This window comes from Caloenas nicobarica, chromosome 12, assembly GCF_036013445.1.
Source record: "Caloenas nicobarica isolate bCalNic1 chromosome 12, bCalNic1.hap1, whole genome shotgun sequence".
Classification (NCBI taxonomy): Eukaryota; Metazoa; Chordata; class Aves; order Columbiformes; family Columbidae; genus Caloenas; species Caloenas nicobarica.
In genome coordinates, this window is record NC_088256.1 from 3,923,836 (window position 1) to 3,947,415 (window position 23,580).

The 23,580-nt window shown below is 47.0% G+C and overlaps 2 protein-coding genes across 2 annotated transcripts in view; one reads left to right on the forward strand and one right to left on the reverse strand.

The window, feature by feature from the left end:
- Nucleotides 1-3,193, reverse strand: part of ABCB7 (ATP binding cassette subfamily B member 7) — a 39,360-nt gene extending 36,167 nt beyond the window's left edge. The window contains exon 1 of the mRNA XM_065643300.1: nucleotides 3,026-3,193. Coding sequence (XP_065499372.1) covers nucleotides 3,026-3,193 — 168 coding nt within the window. The remainder of the gene's footprint in view (nucleotides 1-3,025) is intronic.
- A 4,891-nt stretch (nucleotides 3,194-8,084) lies between these two features.
- UPRT (uracil phosphoribosyltransferase homolog) lies at nucleotides 8,085-21,946 on the forward strand. Its single transcript, XM_065643418.1, has 7 exons — nucleotides 8,085-8,383; nucleotides 13,517-13,559; nucleotides 16,559-16,628; nucleotides 18,833-18,895; nucleotides 19,642-19,803; nucleotides 20,569-20,667; nucleotides 21,533-21,946. Exons 1-7 carry the CDS (start codon nucleotides 8,106-8,108, stop codon nucleotides 21,637-21,639), a joined length of 822 nt encoding a protein of 273 aa, XP_065499490.1. The 5' UTR covers nucleotides 8,085-8,105; the 3' UTR covers nucleotides 21,640-21,946.
- Nucleotides 21,947-23,580: the final 1,634 nt, after the last annotated feature.

A 23,580-nucleotide genomic window follows, 5' to 3' on the forward strand; every position in this document is an offset into this window, starting at 1 on the left:
CAAAGCACATATCTGTCAATAAGGACTGTTGACTAATGGAAACTGTTGATTTATAGTTCCCATGCATCAAGATGTTCAACCACACCATCAAAGTCTAGAGAAGGGAATTTAGCAATGCACAGTGACTTGTGAAATGATGTCTGGACAATAAACATAAGTATAATTTTACAGAACAGACCAGGCTTCAGGACAAAAAAAAAGGCAAAACATAAATACATTTAATGAAAATACCTGAAACTTCTCTTACAACCACTTCCAGAGCCAGGGGTATTACTAAATTATGCAGAAGAATGCGCTCTTTATCATGTCAAGTGGCAGCTGGAAGGGCAAGATAATACGAGGGAAAAATAAGTCTATTTTTCACTGTTACACTTACACTATTTTACAAAGCCCTGCTTTCTACAACTGCCAAAGCCATCTCTGAAACAAACCCCTCAGTGTATTTCTTGACTTATATAGGCACCCAGTAAAATAATTATCCTTAAGTTAAAGGCTGTTGGACTTTTTCAGTCAAATGCTATTTTCCTTCCGTTTCAGTTTTGGATCGAATAGAATTTCTCACTGTTTCTATGTTGGATGCAGGCAATCTGTTCCACAAAAAAATCCTAAGCTTTCTAGAAAAAAACTACAGTCTCTGGTTACTTTTCCAAGTTCACCAAGCAGGCCACATCCAACATGCCCATTCTCTCTGTTACTCCTCAGCAGAGATCCTCACTTCAAAGCACGAGTTTTGACACGTTGAGCTACAGTTATAGAAATAAAAAAATCATTTTAATATCAAGAAACGGAGTTTGATCACAGTTCCACAATACTGATGCCACCTGTTTTTCCCCTCCAGAAATTTAGCTATTTTCCTCTCCAGGATACAAATGTTACATTATTCACAAAAGCAAAACTCTAATCAAAACCACTGAAAAATGTAAGCGTGAGGGAAGAATAACATGGGCCTGTAATGCAACAGCACCCAAATAACTCTACTTTATTTGAATCCCACTGTACTAAGTGCCATTGAACATATATAGATTGTACTATTGTAATACAATTACGCTTACAGTTAATTGTAAGCTTAAAAAAAAAAGCTTAGAACCAGCATGAAACAACGAAGACAGGCGGATCAAGTGGTGCACAGATGCAAAGTAGAGTAGAAGGGTGACAGACGAGTGCTTGAACTCATCTTTTTCAAAAAGAATGGTTCGCTTTGCCTTTATGGTCACACTTCAGAGCTTTTTCCTTCCTTTGATCGTATTTTTTCTCACGAGTTAAGCTATGGCTATACTGTTTACCAGTCTGAGCTGTAAAAGGCATGACTCTTGACTGACACAGCTCTGCTGTCACAAACCTCTGCTATTTGTGTAGTCACATCAACAGAAGCAGAACTGTGCTTGTACAGTTGATTTTACTCACAAAAGCCATTTTATTACAGCAGTGAGAAGCACCGTGTCGCTGGGATAACCATGTCACACCAGGTGCGCCCTCCTGGGAAGGCCCTTGCTATTTCGGAATGCTTTGGGGACGACACGCCGTCAAAGCCAGCTGGCTGGATTTCACACGTGGTTGGGTCCTGCCAGCTGAAGAGGCTGGATCATGAGCATTTATTTCACATTTATTGCCCTTGGTTATGTTCAACAAGCTACTGCAAAATCTAACCCACGTCTGACACCTTGAATACAGCAATACAGGTAACAGAAGAGCTTCCCCACATGCTACTGTCTCATCACACAGTAGCCCAGAGGCTTCCACGAGAACACATGCTATAAAACATTATTTTCATTAAACCTTATTCCTAGTCTACTGTGAAGCGTGCAGCTTAGGACCATGGCAAACAAGTTTAGGTTGTTTCAAATGCAAAACTAGGTGTGTTTCTGCATTTTTTAACATATAAAAAAGCTTTCAGAAGAAGCACATTAAAAAGATTTAAAGTTTTCATTAGTGTATAAACATAGCAAAATAATTAAATAACTGAAACTAAAAGAGGATGTGTATACTTGATCCCAGGTTATTTTTAAAATGCTGAATTACCTAATTCATAAAAATCAATAACTAACCACTCCGAAATACAACCTGCTGAAGTGCCCAGCCAGCTTTTGACAGCCACTTCTGTCAGTGCAAATACAATGTTTCTTGAACTAGCTGAAAAATGGGAAGAAGAAAAGGAGACAGAAATCACAGGACACTGCATTTTCTTCTGTCAGCAGATTCAATTAAACATTGAAAAAATCATGTGAACTAGTCCCAGCATTTTAAAGGACATTAAACCAAAAAATTCCAGAACACTAAGTTGGAGCCTCCTCCTAAATAACAATCACAAAATTGCACAATACACTGGGGGGAAGGAAGGAGGAGGAAAGAAAAAGGTTATTATCACACAGAAATAATGGCCGAGAGTTTACAGAAAATTCATTCACTCAATCTTTGGAATACGCTTCCTTCCTTCACTTTGAAAAATGCGTATGAATTACTGAAAGCTGGACTCCTTCACTTTGAGATATGTACTTGACTCTTTACTCGTAAAAAAAAAAAATAAAAAAAAAATCACCAGAACGTGTTACGGCCTTCCACTGCTGACAGAAACAATTCCAATTTCCTTTCCCTGCATAACGGCAAAATTGGCTGCCAGCATAAGTTATCCTCTACGCAGAAGTTTAGCACCAGTTCAAAGGCATTGCTTTTATAATGCTTGTCCACAAAAAAAAGATGGTTTTGTCCACAAAAAGACGATCGGACGCACCGCAAGCAGACAGGCCGGTACCCGAGCACCACAGCGCAGGGAGGTCCCGCCTGGAGCCGGCCGGGCCCAGACGCGCCCAACGCTTCATCGCTCACGACCAAACCGCCCTCCCCGCCGGCCGCACAGCGAGAACCGCCGCGGCCCCCCGGCCCTTCCCGTCCCATGGGCGGCCCCCTCCGGCCCCGCCGGGTGCCAAGCGCTGACCACCGGGCAAGGCAAGGAGGGAACAGGCCGCCCTCGCAGAGCCCGCCGCCTCTCCTCAGCCCCTCACCGCCCGCCCCCGGCGCCCCCACGCACCTGGCCGCTCCTCGCGGCCGCGCGGGCGCGGGGCCGCCCGCTCCCCGCCAGCCAGCCGTGCGCGCAGGCGGCGGCGGCCGCCGGAGGCCGCAGCAGAGCGAGGGCGAGCAGCCGCCGCTTGCGGGACGCGGCTGCCGCCAGGCTCCGCGGAGCCCCCAGCAGCGCCATGTCGGGAGGGCCGCGGAGCAGAGGATTGTGGGACGCCGGCGGACTCGCCGGGCGGAGCGGCGGGGCGGAGCGCGGCTCCCGGCCCGGGCGCCGTGAGGAGGAGGCGGGGCAGGTCGCTATGGCAGCGCCCGGACCGCGCTCCCGCCCTGAGGAGCCCTCGCCCGGCCGCCGCTGCCTGCGGTTTGTCCGCCCGGTGGCTCTGCTGAGAGGCGGGAGGGCGCGCAGGCTGCCCTCAGCCCCGCCATGGCGCCCTGAGGGGGATTGGACCCTTCCTTGCCAAGCTGGGGAGCGGCCAAGCCCTTCCCGAGCTGTAACCTCCTCAGGAAGATTTTTATTCTGACTGTACGGCCTGCCTGTGAAACTGTACTGTTGGAATACGAGGGTCCTCAAGCCCAAACCACACACCATCGAGCACCGCTCATACTGGCCAGCGGCTCCGTTAGCATGGCAGTGCTCTGCAAAGTCCCTCCTGTTCCATGGCGTGCTTCTTCCAAACTGCCCGTCAGCGCTCTCATACTGTCCCCGCACGCAGCCGAACACTGCTGTCATGGTCACAGAAGAGGGGCCCAAGCTGGCACACGTCCCTCTCGGCACATTTCGGGGACCCCGCGAGCAGCTGCCCCAGCGGTTTCCTGGGCTCGGGCCTGCAAGCCGCGAGGGGAACGCGGCCTGCGGGGACGGGGCCACCCAGCTGCATCCAACACCTTCCCCGGGGTTAAGCCGTGAGCTACCTCAGACAATTCCTTCGGCTAATGCAGCTCGCAGCTCAGCCTTTGAGAGCAGAATAACGCAGCAATAGCGCGGTTCCTAATTAAACACCGATTTAGGAAGATAAAGCCATGCCGTGGATTAAATTCACAATGGCTGGTACACTCTCATCTGATTGGCATGCAGAGCCGTGAGGAAGCTGTAACTCTGTGTGGCATTTTTAATCACATAAAGATTTCTTCAAAGCTACCAGAGCTTGACTACTGATCCTCTTGCCTTGAGGGAGGGTTGTAAGCTCATTTGCAGAGCAGAAAGACAGACAGACGGAAGGGAAGAGGACAATTGGCTTAAAGCTGATTTTTAATGAGGCAGGCTTTCTCTAGTCTGTGCTTTGATACGCAACTTTGCTTCTGACCGGGATGCGCTTTAAATGACAGAGGCGACATTTCTCTGTCACTATTTTAATTCTTCATCATAATTGCATTTGACAGAGCTTGGTCTGAACAGTGCCGCCCAGTGGCATCATCATTCAGGAAGAGAAACAAATTCTAGCCTTATGGCTTCCATACGTCCGCTTCCTTCCATGTGCCCTTTTCAACACGGAAGTTTGACCAGGCAAAATGGGAAAATTGTGACTCTGTCTGAGATAGCCCAGACTGACAGGTCAACCAATATTGCAAGATCTTTTGAGGGATCTCAACTGCTTCTGCAATGTTTCCACGTGCATTGCCAAGACAGCCTTCATACACAAAGTGCACATATGCAGATACAGCACATTCGGGATCCACCCAACCCGCAGCACAGGCTCCCAGCCATATGAGACATGTACAGTATTTCCACCATATCAAGCTCTTCGGACATGTGCCACACAGAATACCCTGTGTGTGCACAAAAGAACCCTGAACTGTGGTATCACAGTATTTGACATAGCTTTAATGCTTTTCTAATGGAGATTTACAAAATCCCTCAACAAATGGATTGTTAAACCTCACCATACCACTCTGGGACAACTGTATCATGGCAGTCTCGTCTTCATTAAATACAGAGAGAAGAGCATGTTCACTGTGCCTGCACACTGTGTCATACTTACTCGTGCTAACAGCAGAAACATCAGCAACATTTATGGTTTATAATGGCAAAAATAAATTGCTAGTATTACGCTATACACTAGCTATTGGGTATCTCCTCCTATGTTTTTATCTGTACCGTTCTCCTTGCTCCTTTGAGTTTATGCCTGTATTTAGTCTTAAGCTGGGTCCTGCATCTTTCCCTCTCCAGGCTTTCTTTACCAAGGCCCTTCCAGAGGGGCTGAGGTTTCCCTGAACTCTTGTGTGCTCTTTGCCACCAGAAATCCATTCTGTGGATGGGCTACCTGGACAGTGAGGATGCAAAGGAGATCTGGCTCTTGGTGGACCACTTGTTCAAGCATGCCTGCCAGCAGGTGAGGCAGCTCTGGAGAGCGTGGTGACCTGGTTCGGTATTTTTAGGGCAGAGCTGTGCTTGAGGCGCTGGCTGGGAGTACCAGCTTACACTCCGCTGTCACTATGTGCCTCAGGCTTTGTGAGGAAGGTAACTTTGTCCATCCCTGTGCTGTCTTTGGCAGGAGGAACTGTTCCAGGCCCCAGGAAGATGTGTGTTGTTACTTTGTAAACCTCTTTACTAACTGCCTAGTGAAGTCTTTTTTCCCAGCTCCGATCTTATTCTCTTTTTGATACCAGTTTCTTTACCTGATACCAGATTATTTATACTTCCCCATGGCAGTGCTTAACACCATCAAAGTAATTTTCCTTTGAAAATGCCTACTTGTGTGTTCAGGAAATATTACAGCTGTCTTTTTAGTTTTCCAGATTACTTCCATTTGGAATATAACTGAGCCTTCTTTTCGAATCAAATCTGTAATGAAACCCCCACCCCATTAGCCACACGGGTGGGGGTGGGTTCCAAAGCTCCAGGGCTCATTAGAGTATTCTCTGTGCTCCAGCCCAGCAGAAGTGAAGAAGACAGCGGAGAAAGTGAGGAGCTGAACCAAGCGGTGTGCAAGGACAATTACCAGTCCCTAGATAACCTCTTGTCCCAAGCACCCTGTTGTGCCTGGCCACCACCAAGGGCAATGTCAGGAGCATGGAGGTCCTCCTGGCCCACGGGACAGAGGTGGACAACCTGGATGTGAAGGCTCAAACCCCACTCTTCATGGCAGTCAGGAATGGCCACTGGGAATTCATGAATGTCTTGGACGTGTGAGCCGGTCCTGTCAGCAGCATCTGCAAAAAACTGCTTGTCACTGCTCATCACTGCGAGAGATGGAGACGTGGACATCCTGCGGCAACACCTGGACCATGGCGTGGAAACCAACGATCAAGTGAGGCTGCCCGAGCGGGCTGCCAACTCAGTGGCCTATTCCTGTCCAATCTACCTCGTATTTACATGATACCAGGTTATTGATACCTGTACAAGGCACTGCACAAACCCCAAGAGAGACACAGGAAGAAAAAGAGGCCATATACATATAGTGGCCAGAAAGATGACAACCGCTTCTCTCAAAGTCACCTAACCAAGAGAACAAAGCTCATTGTATAGATATAGAAAGCTACCAGGAGAGTTTTACAAACTTACATTGCCTAAAGTAGCTTGCCACAAAAAAAAGAAAAAAAACCCCACCTGTTTCTCTGCAAATTTAGCATAGAAGCAGAGGGTCTGCTTGGAGACAGACAGAAATCAGTGTATACCAAACTCATTGTTCTCAACAGCCTGAGGAAAATGGTCAGTCTGACAGATCTTGAGCATCCACTGTGACTTGGAACACATTCCTCAATCTTTAGCCTCATCAATCTGCAGGAGACAGACCTGAAGGGCAATAACCTAAAGATTATTGAGGAAATCATCAGCTTCCAGCACTTACATCGTCCCACTTGCCTGAAGCTGTGGTACAACCACATTGCAAACAGGCAACCTAGACAATTTAGAGCACCTTTACCTGCTGTCAGAGGTGAGTGAGAAGAAACTGTGGCAGCTGAACCTCAACAACGAGTGCACTTTGAAGAAGCTGCGTCAAGAGGATGACCAAAAACTTCCAGGCTAAGCTGGAGCTCCATCTGTTCATGTTGAGTGGCATTCCTCACACAGTCTTTGACCTCATTGAGCTGGAGGTCTTGAAGCTGAAGCTTCTGTGCAGATGTATGCTTATGAGGATCTCTGGCAAGTGTTGTCTACTGCACAAGGAAAAAAAGCGTTTCTTCTGCTTGTAAGATCCCCCTTGGCTTTTAAAGTTTTCCAAACCGTCTGTGCCCAGTTCTGATGCTGCCCGATTGCTACCGGTATGCAGGCCAGGTTTTCTTGGCATGCCTTACACTGACAGAGGTGCAGAATTCTAACATGCGCAGAGGAAGCTCAGCAGAACGCAAACAGGGCTTCAAGAGCTGGCGCCGCCTCACGGCCCTGTGGGCACAGGGCACGTTTGTGTGCCCGGGTGGGAAGCTGTGACTGTGCTGGCTGTTACACACCAACAGTTACCTGCAAACCTTGTGCCTTGGTTACAGCAGGGGAAACGAACCTGATCATCTCTTTGTCTTTTCTTCCTTTTTATATTATAGTAAGGTGTGACTTTTGTGTAGAGGAGTTTCGAGAACTCCAAATAGGGGTTTTAGATTCTATCTTTCTTCTCTCTAGGCACAAAGAATTCCCAGCTTTTATTTGTTCGTATCACTTGCTCCGTGTTGCTTTTCTTTCCGGTGCGAACGGACTAATGGACGGCCCGAACTCCACGTTCTTTCCCTTCTCTTTGTGGCCGTCCTGTTCTCTGCAACACGGCGGCCGGGGGTGCGGGGCGGCGTGCAGCCCCTCGCCGCGGGCGCCCTGCGGCTGACAGGGGATCCCCGGGGATAACCTGCCGGAAAGCGGGAGGAGGCAAAGAGCGAGGCTCCCGCCGCGGACCGCGGGCTGGCGGCGGACCCCGACAGGCCGCTGTCGCCCACCGGCTCCGAGGCGGCGGGGCGGGGCCGCGAGCCGCGCTGACGGGAGCCCCGCCCCGCCCCGCCCCGCCCCCGGGGCCTGCGCTCCCGCCGCGCCCTTGAGCGGCAGCGCCGGCAGCCAATGGAGCGCGGGCGGCCCGGCGCGCTGCCTCCCGCCCCCCGCGCGCCGGCGCACGCGGGGTCGGCGCGGCGCGTGGCGGCCGGGGCCGGCGCGGGGGGCGGGGCCGCCCCGGCGCATGGAGGCGATGCCCTGCCAGAACCAGCGGCTCGGGCCGCCGCAGGACGAGCCGCCGGGCACGGCGGGCGGCGCCTCCCGGCTGATCCGCTTCGCGGAGCCCGGCCAGGACAGCGGCTGCCCCAGCCCGGACAGCAGCAGCAGCAGCAACGGGGGCGCGGCGGCGGATGCACCGCCGATCCCCGCCGGGGAGGGCGGCGCGGCGGCGATCGGGCCGCAGCTGAAGCTGCTGCCCATGAACGACCAGCTCCGGGAGCTCCAGACCATCATCAGGGACAAGTGAGCGCCCGGCGGGCCGGGGCGGGCGGGGAGGCCGCGCGGCGGCGGGAAGCGCGACCTGAGGAGGAGCCGGGGCGGGGCGGCTGAGGGGCGATCGCCGCCCGCCGGCCCTTCCCTCAGGGAGCCGCGGCCCCGCCGAGCCCGCCCTCGGCGGCCGCCAGCGCCGGCTCCCGCGCAGCCTCCCGGGGGATGCGGCTGTCAGGCGGCCCCGCCGCGGCCGGTGGCGGAGCCCGGGCCCCCGTGCGAGCCGCGCTGCGGTGCCGGCTCAGCGCGCTGCCCGGCGGCGCGGCCATGTCTGCTGACGTGCGGCCCGAGGGAGGGGAAGGGCCGAGCCCGCCCGCCCCTCGGACAGCGCTCCCGGGGCTGCGGTCGCCAGCTCCGCCTCGGGGCCGCCGGCGGCAAAGAGATTGATTCGGCGGCTTTTACAGCCCCTTACAGGTTTTTCTGTCCCTCATGGGAGGGGTTTGCCGACCTCCACAGCGCGGGCGGCTCGGAGCTTGCTCGCCACAGCATCATCGCCCTACAAAGGAGCGTAAAGCCCTTGAGAAGGGAAACTGTGGCTTATTGTCGCAGCGTGGGGTTCCGGCAGGAGCTGGGGCTCGTTACTGCCGTCTGCATGTCGTGTCAGGCGCTTCTCGGTGACAACCAGTGATAGGACAAGGGGCAATGGGTACAAACAAACACAGGAGGTTCCACTGAAATATGAGAAGAAACTTCTTCCCGGTGAGGGTGCCAGAGCCTGGACCAGGCTGCCCAGGGAGGTTGTGGAGTCTCCTTCTCTGCAGACATTCCAACCCGCCTGGACACCTTCCTGTGTAACCTCATCTGGGTGTTCCTGCTCCGGCGGGGGGATTGCGCTGGATGAGCTTTCGAGGTCCCTTTCAACCCCTGACGTTCTGGGATTCTGCACACAGGATGGGGTGGACTAAGACAAGGCGGGTACAGGAGCACAGACTGGACTTAAAGGTTGGCGAAGGACACGTGCTAGGTTTGCGAATAAATGGCAGGGAAATGACATGAGTTTGCTGAAGATTTGGGCTGCCATGTTAAGGAAAATGTAAGGGTGAAGTCTTTGCAGCCTGTAGTAGCAGGGGGGCAGTGTTAAGGATTTTGGAACAAGGATGGCCAGAAAAAAAGGGATCACAAGAGCAGCCTGAGAGAGCTAGAAATAAGAAAAAGATTGGAGAAAAGTGGGACTAGCTGAAATGAATGTGAACTGGGATCAGATGTTTGAGGAGCAGGGACTGGAACAAATTAGACAAAAAGTTTTGGAACAAAAAGTAGGGGATAGCATAGAGACTAGATGATGGTGGGCCGGGGGCATGGGAGAGAGACAGTATTAAAGAGGCAGACAAAGAGAGAACAGTTCGTTTACTTAGGACACGTTACTTGAAAAGAGCCGTTTTTGAAGACATTCTTTTCCATTGTTGTCATTTTGTGTTCACCAAGAACCCTTGCTGCCACCGTGCCTTGTGAGACAGGAAAGTGTTATTCCAGCTTTGCAAACCTTAAGCTGAAGTGCTGAAATCCATGCAAATTTGTGCCCCACTACTGAACATCCAATGTGAAGTACTTAACACTTAATGTTTTATTATGCCTTATATAGCATCTCAGATGTTGAAAACATACCCCTCACTGATCACATTTGTAGCTTTGATTGTTCAGCACTTGGAAGGTGATGTTATAAGGTATTAAGGTATTTAGCATGCAACATATGACAAACATAAGTAGCAGCCCTCTATTAAAAGCACAATTTGCCTATTGTGATGCAAGAACCACCAGCAGACATGGAGGTGTGAAATCAAGTTTATCGATGGAGTGATAAGGTTCTGAATAAAACCTTCTCCTCTGGCACATTGGCTTTCTAACATCTTCAATAACTAACACATGGCACAGACACAGTTCTGCCCCTTCTTTCATATCTGTCCATCTGCATATGCACATTTTGGTATTTCCGAGTTCTTGATTGCTTAATTTTGTACCTAATAATACTAATACATTTTTGTGCAAAACTAACCATAATTTCTCACAGACAATACCTACGTTAATTTTATCAGCTTACATGAGCCTTGTTACCTTAAACTTTTTTTTTTTTTTTAATCTTCAAAGCATTGTGGAAAAACATAATATCATTGCAGGCAGCAGTACACAGAGGAGGTGCAGTCTCGATGTAAGGAGGGCAGTTGCAGCGAGACCACACAAAAGGTCTCTGCCCGGCAGCTTCCCTGCAGAGCAGAAAGGGAAGTTGTAAGTGCACTAAGCTGAGAGAGAGGAAATCCAAACTAGACTTGGTGATGACCTGTGAGAGGCTTTGAGGTTAGTGAAAAGGAAATAGCATATAGTTTTGATACCTAGGCAAACAGTGACAATGTGGTTGCTGTACCCAGCTAGGTTTTTCTATTATTATTTTGTTGTAAGTAGGTTTTGGACTCTTGCAAATACATTTAATAAGTTTCTGGTTATAGTGAGCTTATCTAGAAACCAGCAGCTGATATTTTAACTTCAAAGAAATATTTTTTTCAGAGTTGCATCAACTTAATCGTGCAAGACTTTGGTAAGGGGAGGTATAGAATGTGTAAATAATGCATTACTCTTATAGCTGCAGCGGTAGCAAAGTGGGCTTTATTCTGAGCGTGAGGCTGCCCTGGCAGTGGAGGTATGACTGTCACTTCAAGCTTCCTTCCCAACCGATGAGGAAAGCTGGACAACAGCCTGCTCAGAAAGGCAGGTGTAGGCTTTGTATGTAAGGACAGTAGAGAAACAGTATTTTTACATTCTGTCCCAGAAAGTGAGCTGCATCTCTGTAAATGGGAGACCTCAGAGTGGCCTATTTCAGTGTCTGCGATTCAAAAAGATGCTAAAATGTGCTCAGCAGGTTGGAGTCGGGCATGCTTACGTGGAGCTAAGGGTGGTCCGGCCAGATGCAGAAGACTTCAGGGACTCTGTGTTGTCCGTAGCGTGAGCTGCTCAGACAAGTGGAAAGCTCTTTCCTTATTCCTGAGAGAATTCAGAGAAAGAAATCACAGCCTTTCCATTGAAATAACTGTGTCCAGTTTATAAAAGAAAAACCCACCTTCATGTGGGTGATCATCACGTCCTGTGGTGGGTTCAGAGACCGCTGAGCCCGTAATGGTCGTCTGATAGACTAAAATGACCGTGTATTTCTTTTGTTTCATTAAATTAACAAGAAGTAGGTCTGGGTGCCAGAGTCGGGGAGATGGATAGATCACCTCACCTGGAGCATGCGTGGGTTTGCTCATCATCCTCAGCCTTGTTCACTTTTCCATCTAGTGAATGCTTAATGGGTGGGCAGATGCTTTTTACACTGTGAATTTTGAGTCCACTAATGGGATGTGAACCAATGTGTTTAAGTATTGGACATTTGGGAACAAACAGTTACAGCCTCTTTCTAAGGAGGGTATGATCTCAAAGTCATTTCTAGCCCGCACAGACTAGAACCAGGGATCTGGAGGCTGAAGTTAGTAGTGCAGCAATTTGTAATGTAGAGCTCTGGTTTTTGTTAGAAGCTAATTCTTTAGCTCAGACTGGTAGTATCATTTTAACTCCTGATTTAACAATAAACATGATTCAAATGTAGGTATATAAAGGTTATTGTGTCTGTTATGTGAGATGATTCTGTCATGTTCTGCTAAGGCTTCTAATTCCTTAGGGAACTGTGAACAATATAGAAATGGAGATAGAAGCAGGAAGAAACCCTGCAGTTAGCTTGTATTAGGGTACATTCCCCAAAAACTTTTCTTCCCACCTCTTAAGACACACATGTGACTTTAACTGTACATCAGCGGTGCTGCCATACCTTCAGGAACAAAATGAGACTAACTTATATTGTTTAACACAATGGTGGTGGGGTTAGCCATGTGTTCTTATACAACAGTGAGGTGGTAATGCCTCACTTTTTTAGGTGTTGTCTTGTTGCTTGATTAAGAAGCTGAAAAGGTCTGGAAGAACCTACACACTTTACCACTTCCTTTAAAAAAAATATACACACCACAAATAAAAATATGAATACCTTCAAAAATCTTAATAAAATCACTTTGTATGATTGTAGGGTTTTGGGGGGTGTGCTTTGCCAATTTGGGATTGAGGGGATTGAGTATTGCCTTTCTGGTTAATGTCAAAGGACCAGAACGTTATGAATATCCTGTTATTACCAGAAAGAGGGGAAAAAAAACCCAAAATAAACAGCATTTTTACTAATGTGTTATTAGCACAAGGGAAGAAGTAAGATTAGGCTGACACTTTTTAAAATGCATCCAGAGTATCATGGTTTGAAAATAACAGACAGGAATGCCTGCTGTGATAAACAGAAAATTTTGCTAAAAAGTACCTGCTTGTGGTGTTGATGCTTTGCCTGAGTGTTTTTAAGGCCGGTATACTGTAAATGTTGGCCCCTTAATAGTGAGAGTTGTTGGTCTGGACTTGGGAAGCAAGGTGTTAAAATCTGCTTTTAAAATTCAGGCTTTTAACAGGGTGTACTTACACAGTACGTAGGAGGAGGAACTGAGCTTATTCTGTGTCCTGAATGGGCCCAAAGCCATCCCAGCACATGTACAAACAGTTGCAGCCAAGCTAATAAAATGGCAGAGAGGTGTTTTCATGGGAATATTCCTTAATCCCTGCTCATTTTAGTCTCAAGTTCACTAAGCTAGTCACACTGAATGAATTTCAGATAAGATACGATATGTATCCTGCTTATCAGGTATGTTAACTTGGTCTCAGGATCTGCATTATCGTTGTCCTGTGGTTTATGATCGACTTAAGAATGGGTGAGCTCAGCTTTCGCTCCGAGCTGGAGGGAACAGCCCAGGCTGGTGCACATCTGAGCGTGTGAGGTGTTTTGGAACCGAGTTTGGACAGCAGCACAGTGGATAACCTAGACAATAGGTTATTGCATTGCCAGCAGTAAGAGGCAAACCCTGCGTTACCTCACTGCAGCTCGGTCTTCGCCAGGAAACCCGTGAAGCAGAGTCTCTGTGGGATAGATTTAATACATGGTAGGAGACTTTTCTCTGAACTGCCTTTAGAATACATTGTCCTTGAGCTAGTGTTATATTTAAGCAACGTTCTTAAAATTATTCCACGATTTAAAATACAAGTTATTACCTTTTTCAGGAAATCCAGTAGAGGAGACTTCGTATTTTCTGCTGATCGTCTGGTAGGTGAAGAATTTCTTCTTCCTGGTATTGTACTCTTATGTAAAATGGGTCTTTCAGGACAGAAAAATGCTGGTGTGAGAGCAACTTTTCTACACAAAGGAAATTGCTGTTTGACAGCAACTTTCTGTACAGGGACTTCTGTTTTCTGTTATGGACTGCTTTCATCTCAAAGGGTTCCAGAAACCATGTTATTTTCAAACACAACTACTTCAGGACAGGGAGCAGTAGTAATAAGAGAATACTGTTTAAAAACAGATGCACAGAGGCTAGAGATAATTCGGTTTTACTTTGAAACAGTACTTCTGATCTTGTGAACAGAGCTGTACAATTTCTGTACCGGCTAGATGTTAGCAATTGCTTGCATGCAGAAGCGCCTCCTGGCACTTGTTGTGTATTAGATTAGTAGCTCTGGGTGCATCCAGACTGGGAATTTGTTTTTAGCCATATGGTAGTTATGAGCAGGGACAAAGCAATTTGAAGTTTTCACACATTTTAGCAAGTCAGAACAAAGACTGTTGGGAATGCAACATTTATCTCATTTAAATTACTTAAAGAAAACCGCAATACTCACGCCCACACATATACTCCCTTGTATTCATGAGGGTGTTTGCTGTTGGCAAATCCACATTCGTTAACAAGGAAAGTGTGTCTTTCCTCCCTTGGCAAAGATGAGTCCAGAGACCATTCGGTTACCAGCAGGCAGGCTTCCTGTGATGACCCCAGTCTTAATCTGTGTCTGATCTAGGCTTGCTCAGAGCTTAGATATGACCACAACCTAAGATTGTGACTGCAGTGCTTTTTACCTTTGCAGCTTTTCCACTTTCTCCCTGCTTTTCCCTTCTTGAGGATATTTCTTGCATTCCCATTCACCAAGAAACCATAAAGGCCCAAGCCAACAAATCCCACCACTTGTAACTCATAGATCAAGTGACTGACTACTAATAGACTTTATTTTTGTTATTGATAACTTTAATGGTTTTAATTTGTGGTCAAGCTCTTCTACCTTGGACCACAGCTTTACTTGCCTGCTTCATGTGGGGCCGTAATAATCCTTGTTCTTTCTTCCAAGCAATGGCAACCACCTCTCTGGGGGAGGAGCGGCGCTGCTGTTTCTCAGGTCCAGAGAGAAAAGAGGTGGAAATTATAATCTCTGAGCATGGGGGCAGCAGAAAGTATAGTGCAAAAATAAATGTTTTATCAACACTGACAAGTTTACAAAAGAATCCTTCCCAGCCTCTGTGTAAAGCATTGATACGTGTAGTAAAACCAATGATATTATTTGTCTATAGACCTCAATTGGTTTACTCTAAACTTTCGGCAAATAACGTGGAGCAACGCTAACCCTGTCAACATGACAGCAGTACGAAAAGAAGCATTTTTTACAAACCTGGCTCATAAATTGGCTTTCTTTGGTGAAATAACTTTTGAAAAATAAAACAAAATTTTATACAGATGTCCCAGAAACCTAAAATTAAATAAAGGATTTCTCGGCTTTTGTATGTTAGAAGATGTGTCTTTTTGTAGAAGAACACTGGTGCCATCAGTCTCAGGCTTAAAGTGACTGAGTCAAAAACCCTACTTGCAGAGAAACAGGAGGAGGAAGAAGGGGAGGAAGGCAGTAGAGCTGGCTTCTCTACAGATGCTTCCTGGAGCCACCAAACATGCCATGAGTCAAACTCAAAGAGGACTGACAATTCAGAAGGACCCGTTTCCCATACGCAGTTTTGCTATGGTGAAAATACCGCCCCGTGAATTACTTTTTCAATTTTTGCTCCCTTTCTATGTGGATTGCACCCTTTGACCCCTTCACTGATTTAGTCTGGCTGCCACCTCTGAATACGGCTGTCACAAACCCGAATCTAGGAAAAGATTCTTGTACCAGAATGCCTAAAAATATCTTCAAAGAGGGACTGTAAATTTAAGGGACTGTTTCTGATTCCTACTAGAGGCAGCCTCTGTGCAAGAAAGTAGGGCAGAATGGAAGAACAGAAAAAAATCTTCTGGTCTGCCCTGTTTTTGGAATAAGACATGTCTGAAGTGGGCAGTATACTTGCTCAGTCCCAGGAGGTCACCTCATTTCTGCCGTCACACGGTGCCTTTTGCTTAACAGTTTCATCTTTGCGTTGGCAGTAGCTTTGCTTGAGCAGTTCTGGCCCATGAATCTTTGGCTCACAAGCAGAGAGAATTGTTACATCTCTAATACCCAGAGCATCTCTCACGGGCAATCATTCTGGGTGCAGATGAAGACGTTTCAGTAACTTAGCCGGAGGTACAGCTGCAGGTCCAGCACCAGGGGAGGGCTGGAGGTTTTCTGGCCACTGGAGGGGTGTGTGTGGCTTGTAAGCTGCACCTTCGGTGGTGTCCCTGCTGAGCTGGGCCATCTGCACCCTGTGACAGCGCAGGTGCTCGGCAGAGCATCCCACAGTAACCACAGCTGGCAGGTGCCAGAAGAAGGAGGCGACAAAGAGATTTCTAGATCTACTGACTCATCTCTGGGCACTTGCGAGTGCGTTTCCATTGCTGCAGCTCCCGCGGATGTTCTGGCAGCCACAGCTGCAGTTTAGTCACAGAAGTACGGATGTGACAACAGACCTCAGAACCCCACTGATGGGCACTGAGAGAGGGTAGATTTTCCCTTTCACTAGTCTTTTCTGCCAGCAAAATGAAGTTGCATTCATGCTTCACTCATTTGTTGACAGAAATTTGTCTGTGATGCCTCTGCCTGCCACATATAAATAAAGTCAGTTTTATGCTTGCTGACAAAGCCCCTTCCACTCGGTTTTCTTTTGTAATGCTTTCATTTGATTTGTGGACAAAACATAGGCATCAGCCCCAGAAGGTCTCTAAAGTCAGTCCCTAACTAGTATTAAAGAGACCCTTTTAGACCCTTCAGGCTGTTAGGTGTTCACCTAGGCCTTGTGAAAACTACTCAGATTTAGCATCTTATCTCCACAGATAACAAATCCCTTTAGGCTGACTGATCTCTTTGGCTCTACAGATCAGACTTGTGGTTGAAGAAGGACTGAATCAACTGCCGTACACAGAATGTACCGTGACCACTCCAACAGGTACATGGGAAATTAGCCCTCCCCAAGTAGGGATGGAAGCGGAAGCTTAACTAATATAAAAAAAATATGGAACTGTTACATGAATCATAGAATATATTGAGTTGGAAGGGACCCATAAGGATCATCGAGTCCCACTCCCTGCTCCTTGCAGGACTGCCTAAAACTGAACCATGCAACCAAGAGCATTGTCCAGATGCTCCTTGACTTCCGACAGGCCCTGACCACTTCCCAGGGGAGCCTGAGGCTGGAATAGTTTGACATTCAGAGTAGAGCACAGAGTTAAGGTCCTTTCTGGCATTTAAAAAGCTGAAAGGTGTGTAACAACACAACTGAGCAAAACTTAGAGTTGTCATTTTACTAAGGTTTTAAATTGGTCTTGCGAAACCATGATGAAAATTTACCAGTTTATGTGCAAGATCAGTTTACTTGCCCACACTGCAATGCTGAATTAAAACCGATGACAAGTCACAAAAAGTACTTTGCACAAGCAGTTTTGCCACGCCAGCCTAAATCACTCACTGTTTGCAACTGGGGCCCAGCTGGGAGCAATGAGAAGCAGGAAATAAAAAGTGACTGTGTTGACACTAGAGGAAACCCATTGCAGTAATTTTGGTTTGCTCCTTTTAGCTATAAAGATAGGTAAAACTGCACGTACTAGCCAGAGGTACCTGCTTAGTGCATCAGGAACTTCTTGGGAAGTACTCAGGTACCACTGCGAGCCCACAGCACACCTGTGAGACACACACCAGGGGAGTCCTCTCCTCCCTGAGAATGGCATTTGTATTTCTGCAGGATGAGAGCAGCTCTGCACATTCACACATTCTTATCTGCAGTAAATCATTTGTATGTCTTCACTTTTAGTTAGAGAGAAGATGGACTGAAAACACTTAATTCTGAAACTAGACAGATTTTAGGGAGGCACAATCACTTACCTTTGCACCTTTTTAAATAAAACGGCAGCTGCTTTACTTCTTGAGCATTGGCATCGCGTCTGTTCCCGGTCAGTTGGTGATGGATTGATGACCATCTTCTCTCTGCATTATGGAGTCTGGCTGACAGGTCCCTGCAAGTAACGTCACTGGGAAGCTCTGCAGGTCTTTTTGAGTGGGCCACTGCCCTGGCCATGGGCACAGAGTCTCAGACCTTGCCTTCTGAGCACACGTCACCTTGGCCAAAAGACCTCGTGTCCTGCCCTTCCTCGCAGCCCCACAGCAGAGTTTTACTGCCTGAAACTCCCTTAGCTCTGCAGTCAGCCTTTGCCCTTTCACTGCAACAGCTGCTCCCAGTGAGGGAGCTAAACTGGCCTCAGCTGAGCTCTTCTGGTAGGAACTGTCCCTTGAGAACTCAGATGCTCCTGCATGAATTCCTGCCTGTCTCCACTGAGCTTGTTCCCTCCAAGCATTTCAAAGATGCCATAACCTCAGGTAATTTCTGCTCTTCTGGGCTCAGAAGCACAACCCCCACCAAGGACACCACTGAAACACCCCATTCTTTCTCCTTCAAGGGAGCCTTTGGGTTTTTTTCAGGCAGGCAGGGGACTATGCAACACCAGTAGGAACATCACACGTTCTTCCTCACAGTGGTGCTGGGCAGGCTCGTCACCAGCTTCTGGGGTTAGATCTGAAGAACGATGACTGGGACAATCTCGCTCTTTGAATTAACAAGAGACCTGAGCTCACAGTACTGACGATCGTACCTCTCCTATGCACACTGCCAGCTTTTTTCTGTCAGTGATCAAGAACACAATGACAGTAGCACTATAGCATTATGTCAGCTCTAACTCTTCCACCTGCGGCTCTGGGCTGCACTTCCCTGCCTTCTTAAGGGACGTACTGTTCACCTTTATTTTGCATAGTGCTCTTCACTTAAAATAATCACAGAATACCTGAGTTATAAAGCATATATTTGGAAAGGGTCATTTCTGTGACACTTTTCTAACATGACTTTTAAAGTAAGAAAAAAAAAAAATTTACCACTTCTGGTTTTGGCCCTGTTCCCACCACTTGTTTGAGGGCTGCAGGGTACGGTGTGCAGATTGGTTCATGGCACCTGGTGACAGACGTGGAGCTCGCTGCTGTCCCCTGGGAATTTGTGGGATCTTGGTTCCAGTCACACTGTGGTCACTTAAAACAGCGTCCCCAAAGTGGCACTAAGGTGGGGCAGAAGGAGCCACCGCTGCCACTGACGTCTGCTTTCTTTCACAGGACACAAGTATGAAGGAGTCAGATTTGAAAAGGGAAACTGTGGCGTCAGCATCATGAGAAGTGGTAGGCAGTTTCTGGTTGTTGATTGAGCACAAATGAAATGTTTTTTAAACCTGTGAGCAACTTCCTTTCAAAAATGGGCAACAACACTTCCCTACAGCAAAGTTCTACCCAAACCTGCCAGTTATTATTCTTTCTTAGGTATCCTTGCTAACAAAATGTCAAGTAATACATTTCATTAACTTTTTAGGAGACAAACAGCTGCACCAGCTTTCACCTGGCCTCTTCTGCAGCAACTGTTAATGGTGAGAGGCCAGGACAACTGTCCTTGTTTGCCACAGACTCCTCCTGCTCAGAGACAGGTCTCCAAATAAACCACGCTCAGTGGTGGTAGAGTCTTTGTTCATTTTGCCCAATTTTGTGGAAACCTTTGTGTCTGTGATGTAAAATCAGTGGCTCCACAGCTTCCCGCACTGTGTTTTGCACCGGGGTGTCTCTGGGCAGAGCTCAGAGATGTTCCCCAAACCCCACACGTTTGGTTTTTTGTCTCCAGTTCTCGCCTTTGAGAGCTCAGCACTGGTGTGTAGCAACAATAAGCTGAGTTATACCAGGCAGACTCATTTTTCTGTCTAAACAGAGGAAAAAGGAAAATAGCTTCAAGTGTTTTTAACACTTAGAACTGAGGAAAAAAAAAAAATCTCCTTTTTAGAACTCCTCAACAATACAGTGACTGGGGACTGTCTGTTTAATTGTGCCATTTCTTAGCACGTAACCATTTGTTGTTGGGTTTTTTTGCTGCTCATTTTGAGGAGAGGCAATGGAACAAGGTTTACGAGACTGCTGCCGGTCAATCCGCATAGGAAAAATCCTGATCCAGAGCGACGAGGAGACGCAAAGAGCGAAAGTCTACTATGCCAAGTTTCCTCCAGACATTTACAGGAGAAAAGTTCTTCTTATGTACCCAATACTGAGTAAGAGTCTCTCATTTTATGTACCATTCGACCCATCTGAACAGGGAGTGCACTGAATTTAAAGGAAAATTTCCAAATTTCAGGGCCTTGGATTAGGTTTTTTTCCTTGATTTAGGTGACATAGGGAATTTATCAGGCTGCGCCAGAATACGTATTAGTCAGCCTGCACCAGCACGAATGCAGAGCAAATCATTTGGGCACGCCTGGGGCTGTGAGAAAGGTTGAAGCATTAAGACTTGATATAAATTTAATTTTTAAAATTTTGCCATGAGAAAAGACTCAAACAGTATTTTTCGCATGCTCTTAAAAGACATTTTTGGATATCATAATTCTAGAAGTCAATTATTTTAAAATTAAATACCACTAAAAAAGTAATCTGTTAGGTGTGGTAAGGAGGTTGTCAGGATGAAGTAACTTTTCCAGTGTAAGGTTTAATTCTGGTTCTACATATGCAGCTCTTAATTGCCATTTTACTATTTGAGATGAGCTTTCTTGCCTCAGGGCTTTAATAAAATCCACCGACTTCAGTGCTTTACAACCTGGCAGCATTGGCTGTTTCAGGATAGAGATGAAATTCCTTCATTGGGAGGCCAAAGTTTTCTACAATTAATACCCACAGAGGTGATCATTTCCCAGTGGGAAAGGACCGGACCATCATTCAGTCACACACCAACGTTAACATGGGTATTCTCGGGTGGTCCAGGACAAGTTCTTCAACCAAAGGAGTGAAAAAAACATTTAAAATCTCACATTTACCCCTTCTAGGTACTGGTAACACTGTCATTGAGGCTGTCAAAGTTCTTGTAGAACACGGCGTCCAACCCAGCGTCATCATCCTGCTGAGCCTGTTCTCCACACCTCATGGTGAGTCGAGGGGCTGCCAAGGGACACAAGAGCCAGCACGGGTGCGTTTAGTGGGGAAGAGTGACATGAGTCATGCGCTTCGGACAGCGCAAGGGAGCTGTTCCTTTGCTAATAATGATAATAACCTCAGGAGAGAGGAGTTTTTTTGTTTCTGAATTGTAAAACTGAGAGTGAACAGCGAGGGGTTTGGTGTGGGCCAGCAGGAAGGAGAAGGCCTCTTAACACCTAATGGCAAAACTGCAAATGGTCAAGTGTAGCTAAAAGCAGGAATTTGCAGCGCTGCCAGGTACACAAAACGCTTCATGCAGTGGCGCGCAAATGGACACTGGTGCTGCCGTTGCTCTGGACTGTCACAGCCCACGGCTGGTGGGGAGTTGCTCCGCCACCAAAAGATCACCGGTTCTGTAGGGAGCGTGAGGTCAATGAAGCTCCAGAACTGCCCTGTCTGCATGTTACAGCAGATCTGAACTTGTACAGGGCGATCCAAAAAACGAACCTCTGTTTCTGTGAAGTAGGAAAACGGATCTTGCGCATTGTTTTTAAAAACTGGCCGTGGCAGAAATCAGTATCAAAAAAGTCAGCTGAACTGCAGAGAGTTATTCCTGGCTGTCTGTAACCACTTCGGTGGTTAGATCAGGAGTATATGTGTATGGTAACGAAAAGAAAAATCCAGATAAGGAAACCCAGAAAAGCAACCCCCTAAACTCAGGAAGTTTCTCCTCATAGACAGTCAGCTAAGGCAGAAGCATGGAGATGGAAGAACAGAGCCTGACTTACCTGTGGAGTGCTGCTGATTGTGATTTAACATGTGCTGAGACACAGCCACGGGGCTGTAGTGATTATTGCCTTTGCCCTCTCTCCAAAGGTGCCAAATCGATCATCCAGGAGTTCCCCGAAATCACCATTTTAACCACAGAAGTTCATCCTGTTGCACCAACACACTTTGGACAGAAGTATTTTGGAACAGACTGACACACTCAGAACAAACTGATATGACTATATGACATTACATGGGGGTTTTTTTCTACGTTTTATTACTGTTGAGTTGATTGAGGGCATGTTTAAAAATCTTATTGGCCAAAGGGGGAAATACTTGACTTAGATTAGTTCTGGTTCGTTACTGCCTGACCACTGAACCGGGTATGGTGACAAAGCTGTCAGCTCACAGTCAAGCATCTCAGCGTTGGGGTGGTGTAAATTGCTACACTCTCTGCTTTAATTTATTTATTCTTCTATAGCCTGTCTTGTGGCTGCTTGCAAGAGCAAAATAAAACAACTGAATCAGAAAGGTGTGTATTTAATTTGTAGTCATGATGTTACATCACTGCAGGTCAGCAGGTACAGCCACTACTAATGCTTCCAAAATGACAGGTGCACTTGGAACTCGGTGAAATTCTTACCAGCCACACTGAATTTTTGGCAGAATTTGCAGTCTTTGGGTGGTGGCCAAGAACTAAAGACACAACTCTTCGAATTTTGTTCTGTAGAGATTATTTGCAAATAGTGCAATATCCACAGTTGTCCTGCTCAGTGGTACTGAGTGAAGCAGGTTCCTGCTGCAGTGCACGTGCCCTGCAAACTGGGTGAGAACCGAACTGTCTACAGGAATCCTACACGTACTGTACCTCAGGTTTGTTTCTTCAGCTTTTGTGGTTGAAGTGGTGTCATTAACCCTTTTAAGGAAAGGAAAGCCGTGGCAAAAAGTTGAACCCAATTTCTAGCTCTGCCCAAATGACGACTGCAGCCCTCATGGCTCAGCACCCTTTCAAAATACTCAGTGCAGTAATTCGATCCATCGGATTAAACGTAAATATACAGCCAAATACTTTCTTTAGCTTTCAATACCCTGGCACCAAGTACCCAATATCCAACGCTCAAACTAGCCTGTATCTTACCTTATTAAGACTTTGGGAAAATTTGTATATAGAGTCCATTCTTATTTTTAAAATATATCCGTATTCTAAAGCGTGCAGGATTAGAGAGTGCCGTCAGCAGGAGGTGCTTCACGCCTCTCCTCAGCCAAGGGGAAGGCAAAGGCCTGGGCTGCCCGTGAATCCTTTTTCTGACACAGATAAAGAACCTTCCCCACTCCAAGCAGTAATTTCAATCAATTAAAAATTCTGTAAAGCTTCCAGAGAGAGAATGTTTAGCCTGAACATGGGCTAAGTCATAGGAAATAACCATTCACAAGTATAATAAATGAGCCCAAAACGGTTTTAATGCAGTCCTGGCCTGCAGTGCAGTATAAACTGTGCAGGCTTTCTAGTATAAACCATAATACAAAACAACAAAGCAGAACCTTCAGGATATTCAGCTGTAGAAACCATACAAACACTTGGAAAACGCTAGCAGAACATACACAAAGCATTCATCGGAAAAGTCAGAATGTTTGGCGGACAGTAAAAATGAGTATCCAAAGCTTTTGTAAAAACCCATTTGATATCAAAAGTTGCAATGCCGGCAGCAGCATTAAACTCCTGAACCTGACCAAACATCCCACATGTTGTCAGCAGACGGTGACATTCATGGGAAAACATTTGCTTCCTATTAAATTAAGGGGTGAGAAATTGGTATTAAACAACACGGCTCCGAGCAGCAGGTCCTCAGCTGAAGAGAACAGTGGTGATTTTACACAAGATACTTATAAATACCACCACCAGCCCATGCTGGTGATCTAGAAAGCAGCTGAATGTAAAAAATCAAATCCATACAATGACATTTATGTTACTAATGCCAACAATTCAGCAGTTTTTGGCAGAGTTCCCTACGCCGGTCTCCCTGGGTACGACAAGGGCGTCGCACTATGGTCGCTGACAGCGAAGGGGGCTCTGGCCCAGGCAAAGAGGTAGTAAATAGAACATCCATCGGTTCCCAAACGGAGCCTTCTGACCCCAGAACGGCTCCTGCAGTTCT

Excerpts from the sequence above, each read along its gene's own strand:
- UPRT (XM_065643418.1), top strand. The coding sequence starts at position 8,106 with ATGGAGGCGATGCCCTGCCAGAACCAGCGGCTCGGGCCGCCGCAGGAC. Across the intron at positions 13,560-16,558 it reads TATTTTCTGCTGATCGTCTG|ATCAGACTTGTGGTTGAAGA; the intron begins GTAGGTGAAGAA and ends TTGGCTCTACAG. Across the intron at positions 20,668-21,532 it reads CCTGTTCTCCACACCTCATG|GTGCCAAATCGATCATCCAG; the intron begins GTGAGTCGAGGG and ends CTCTCTCCAAAG.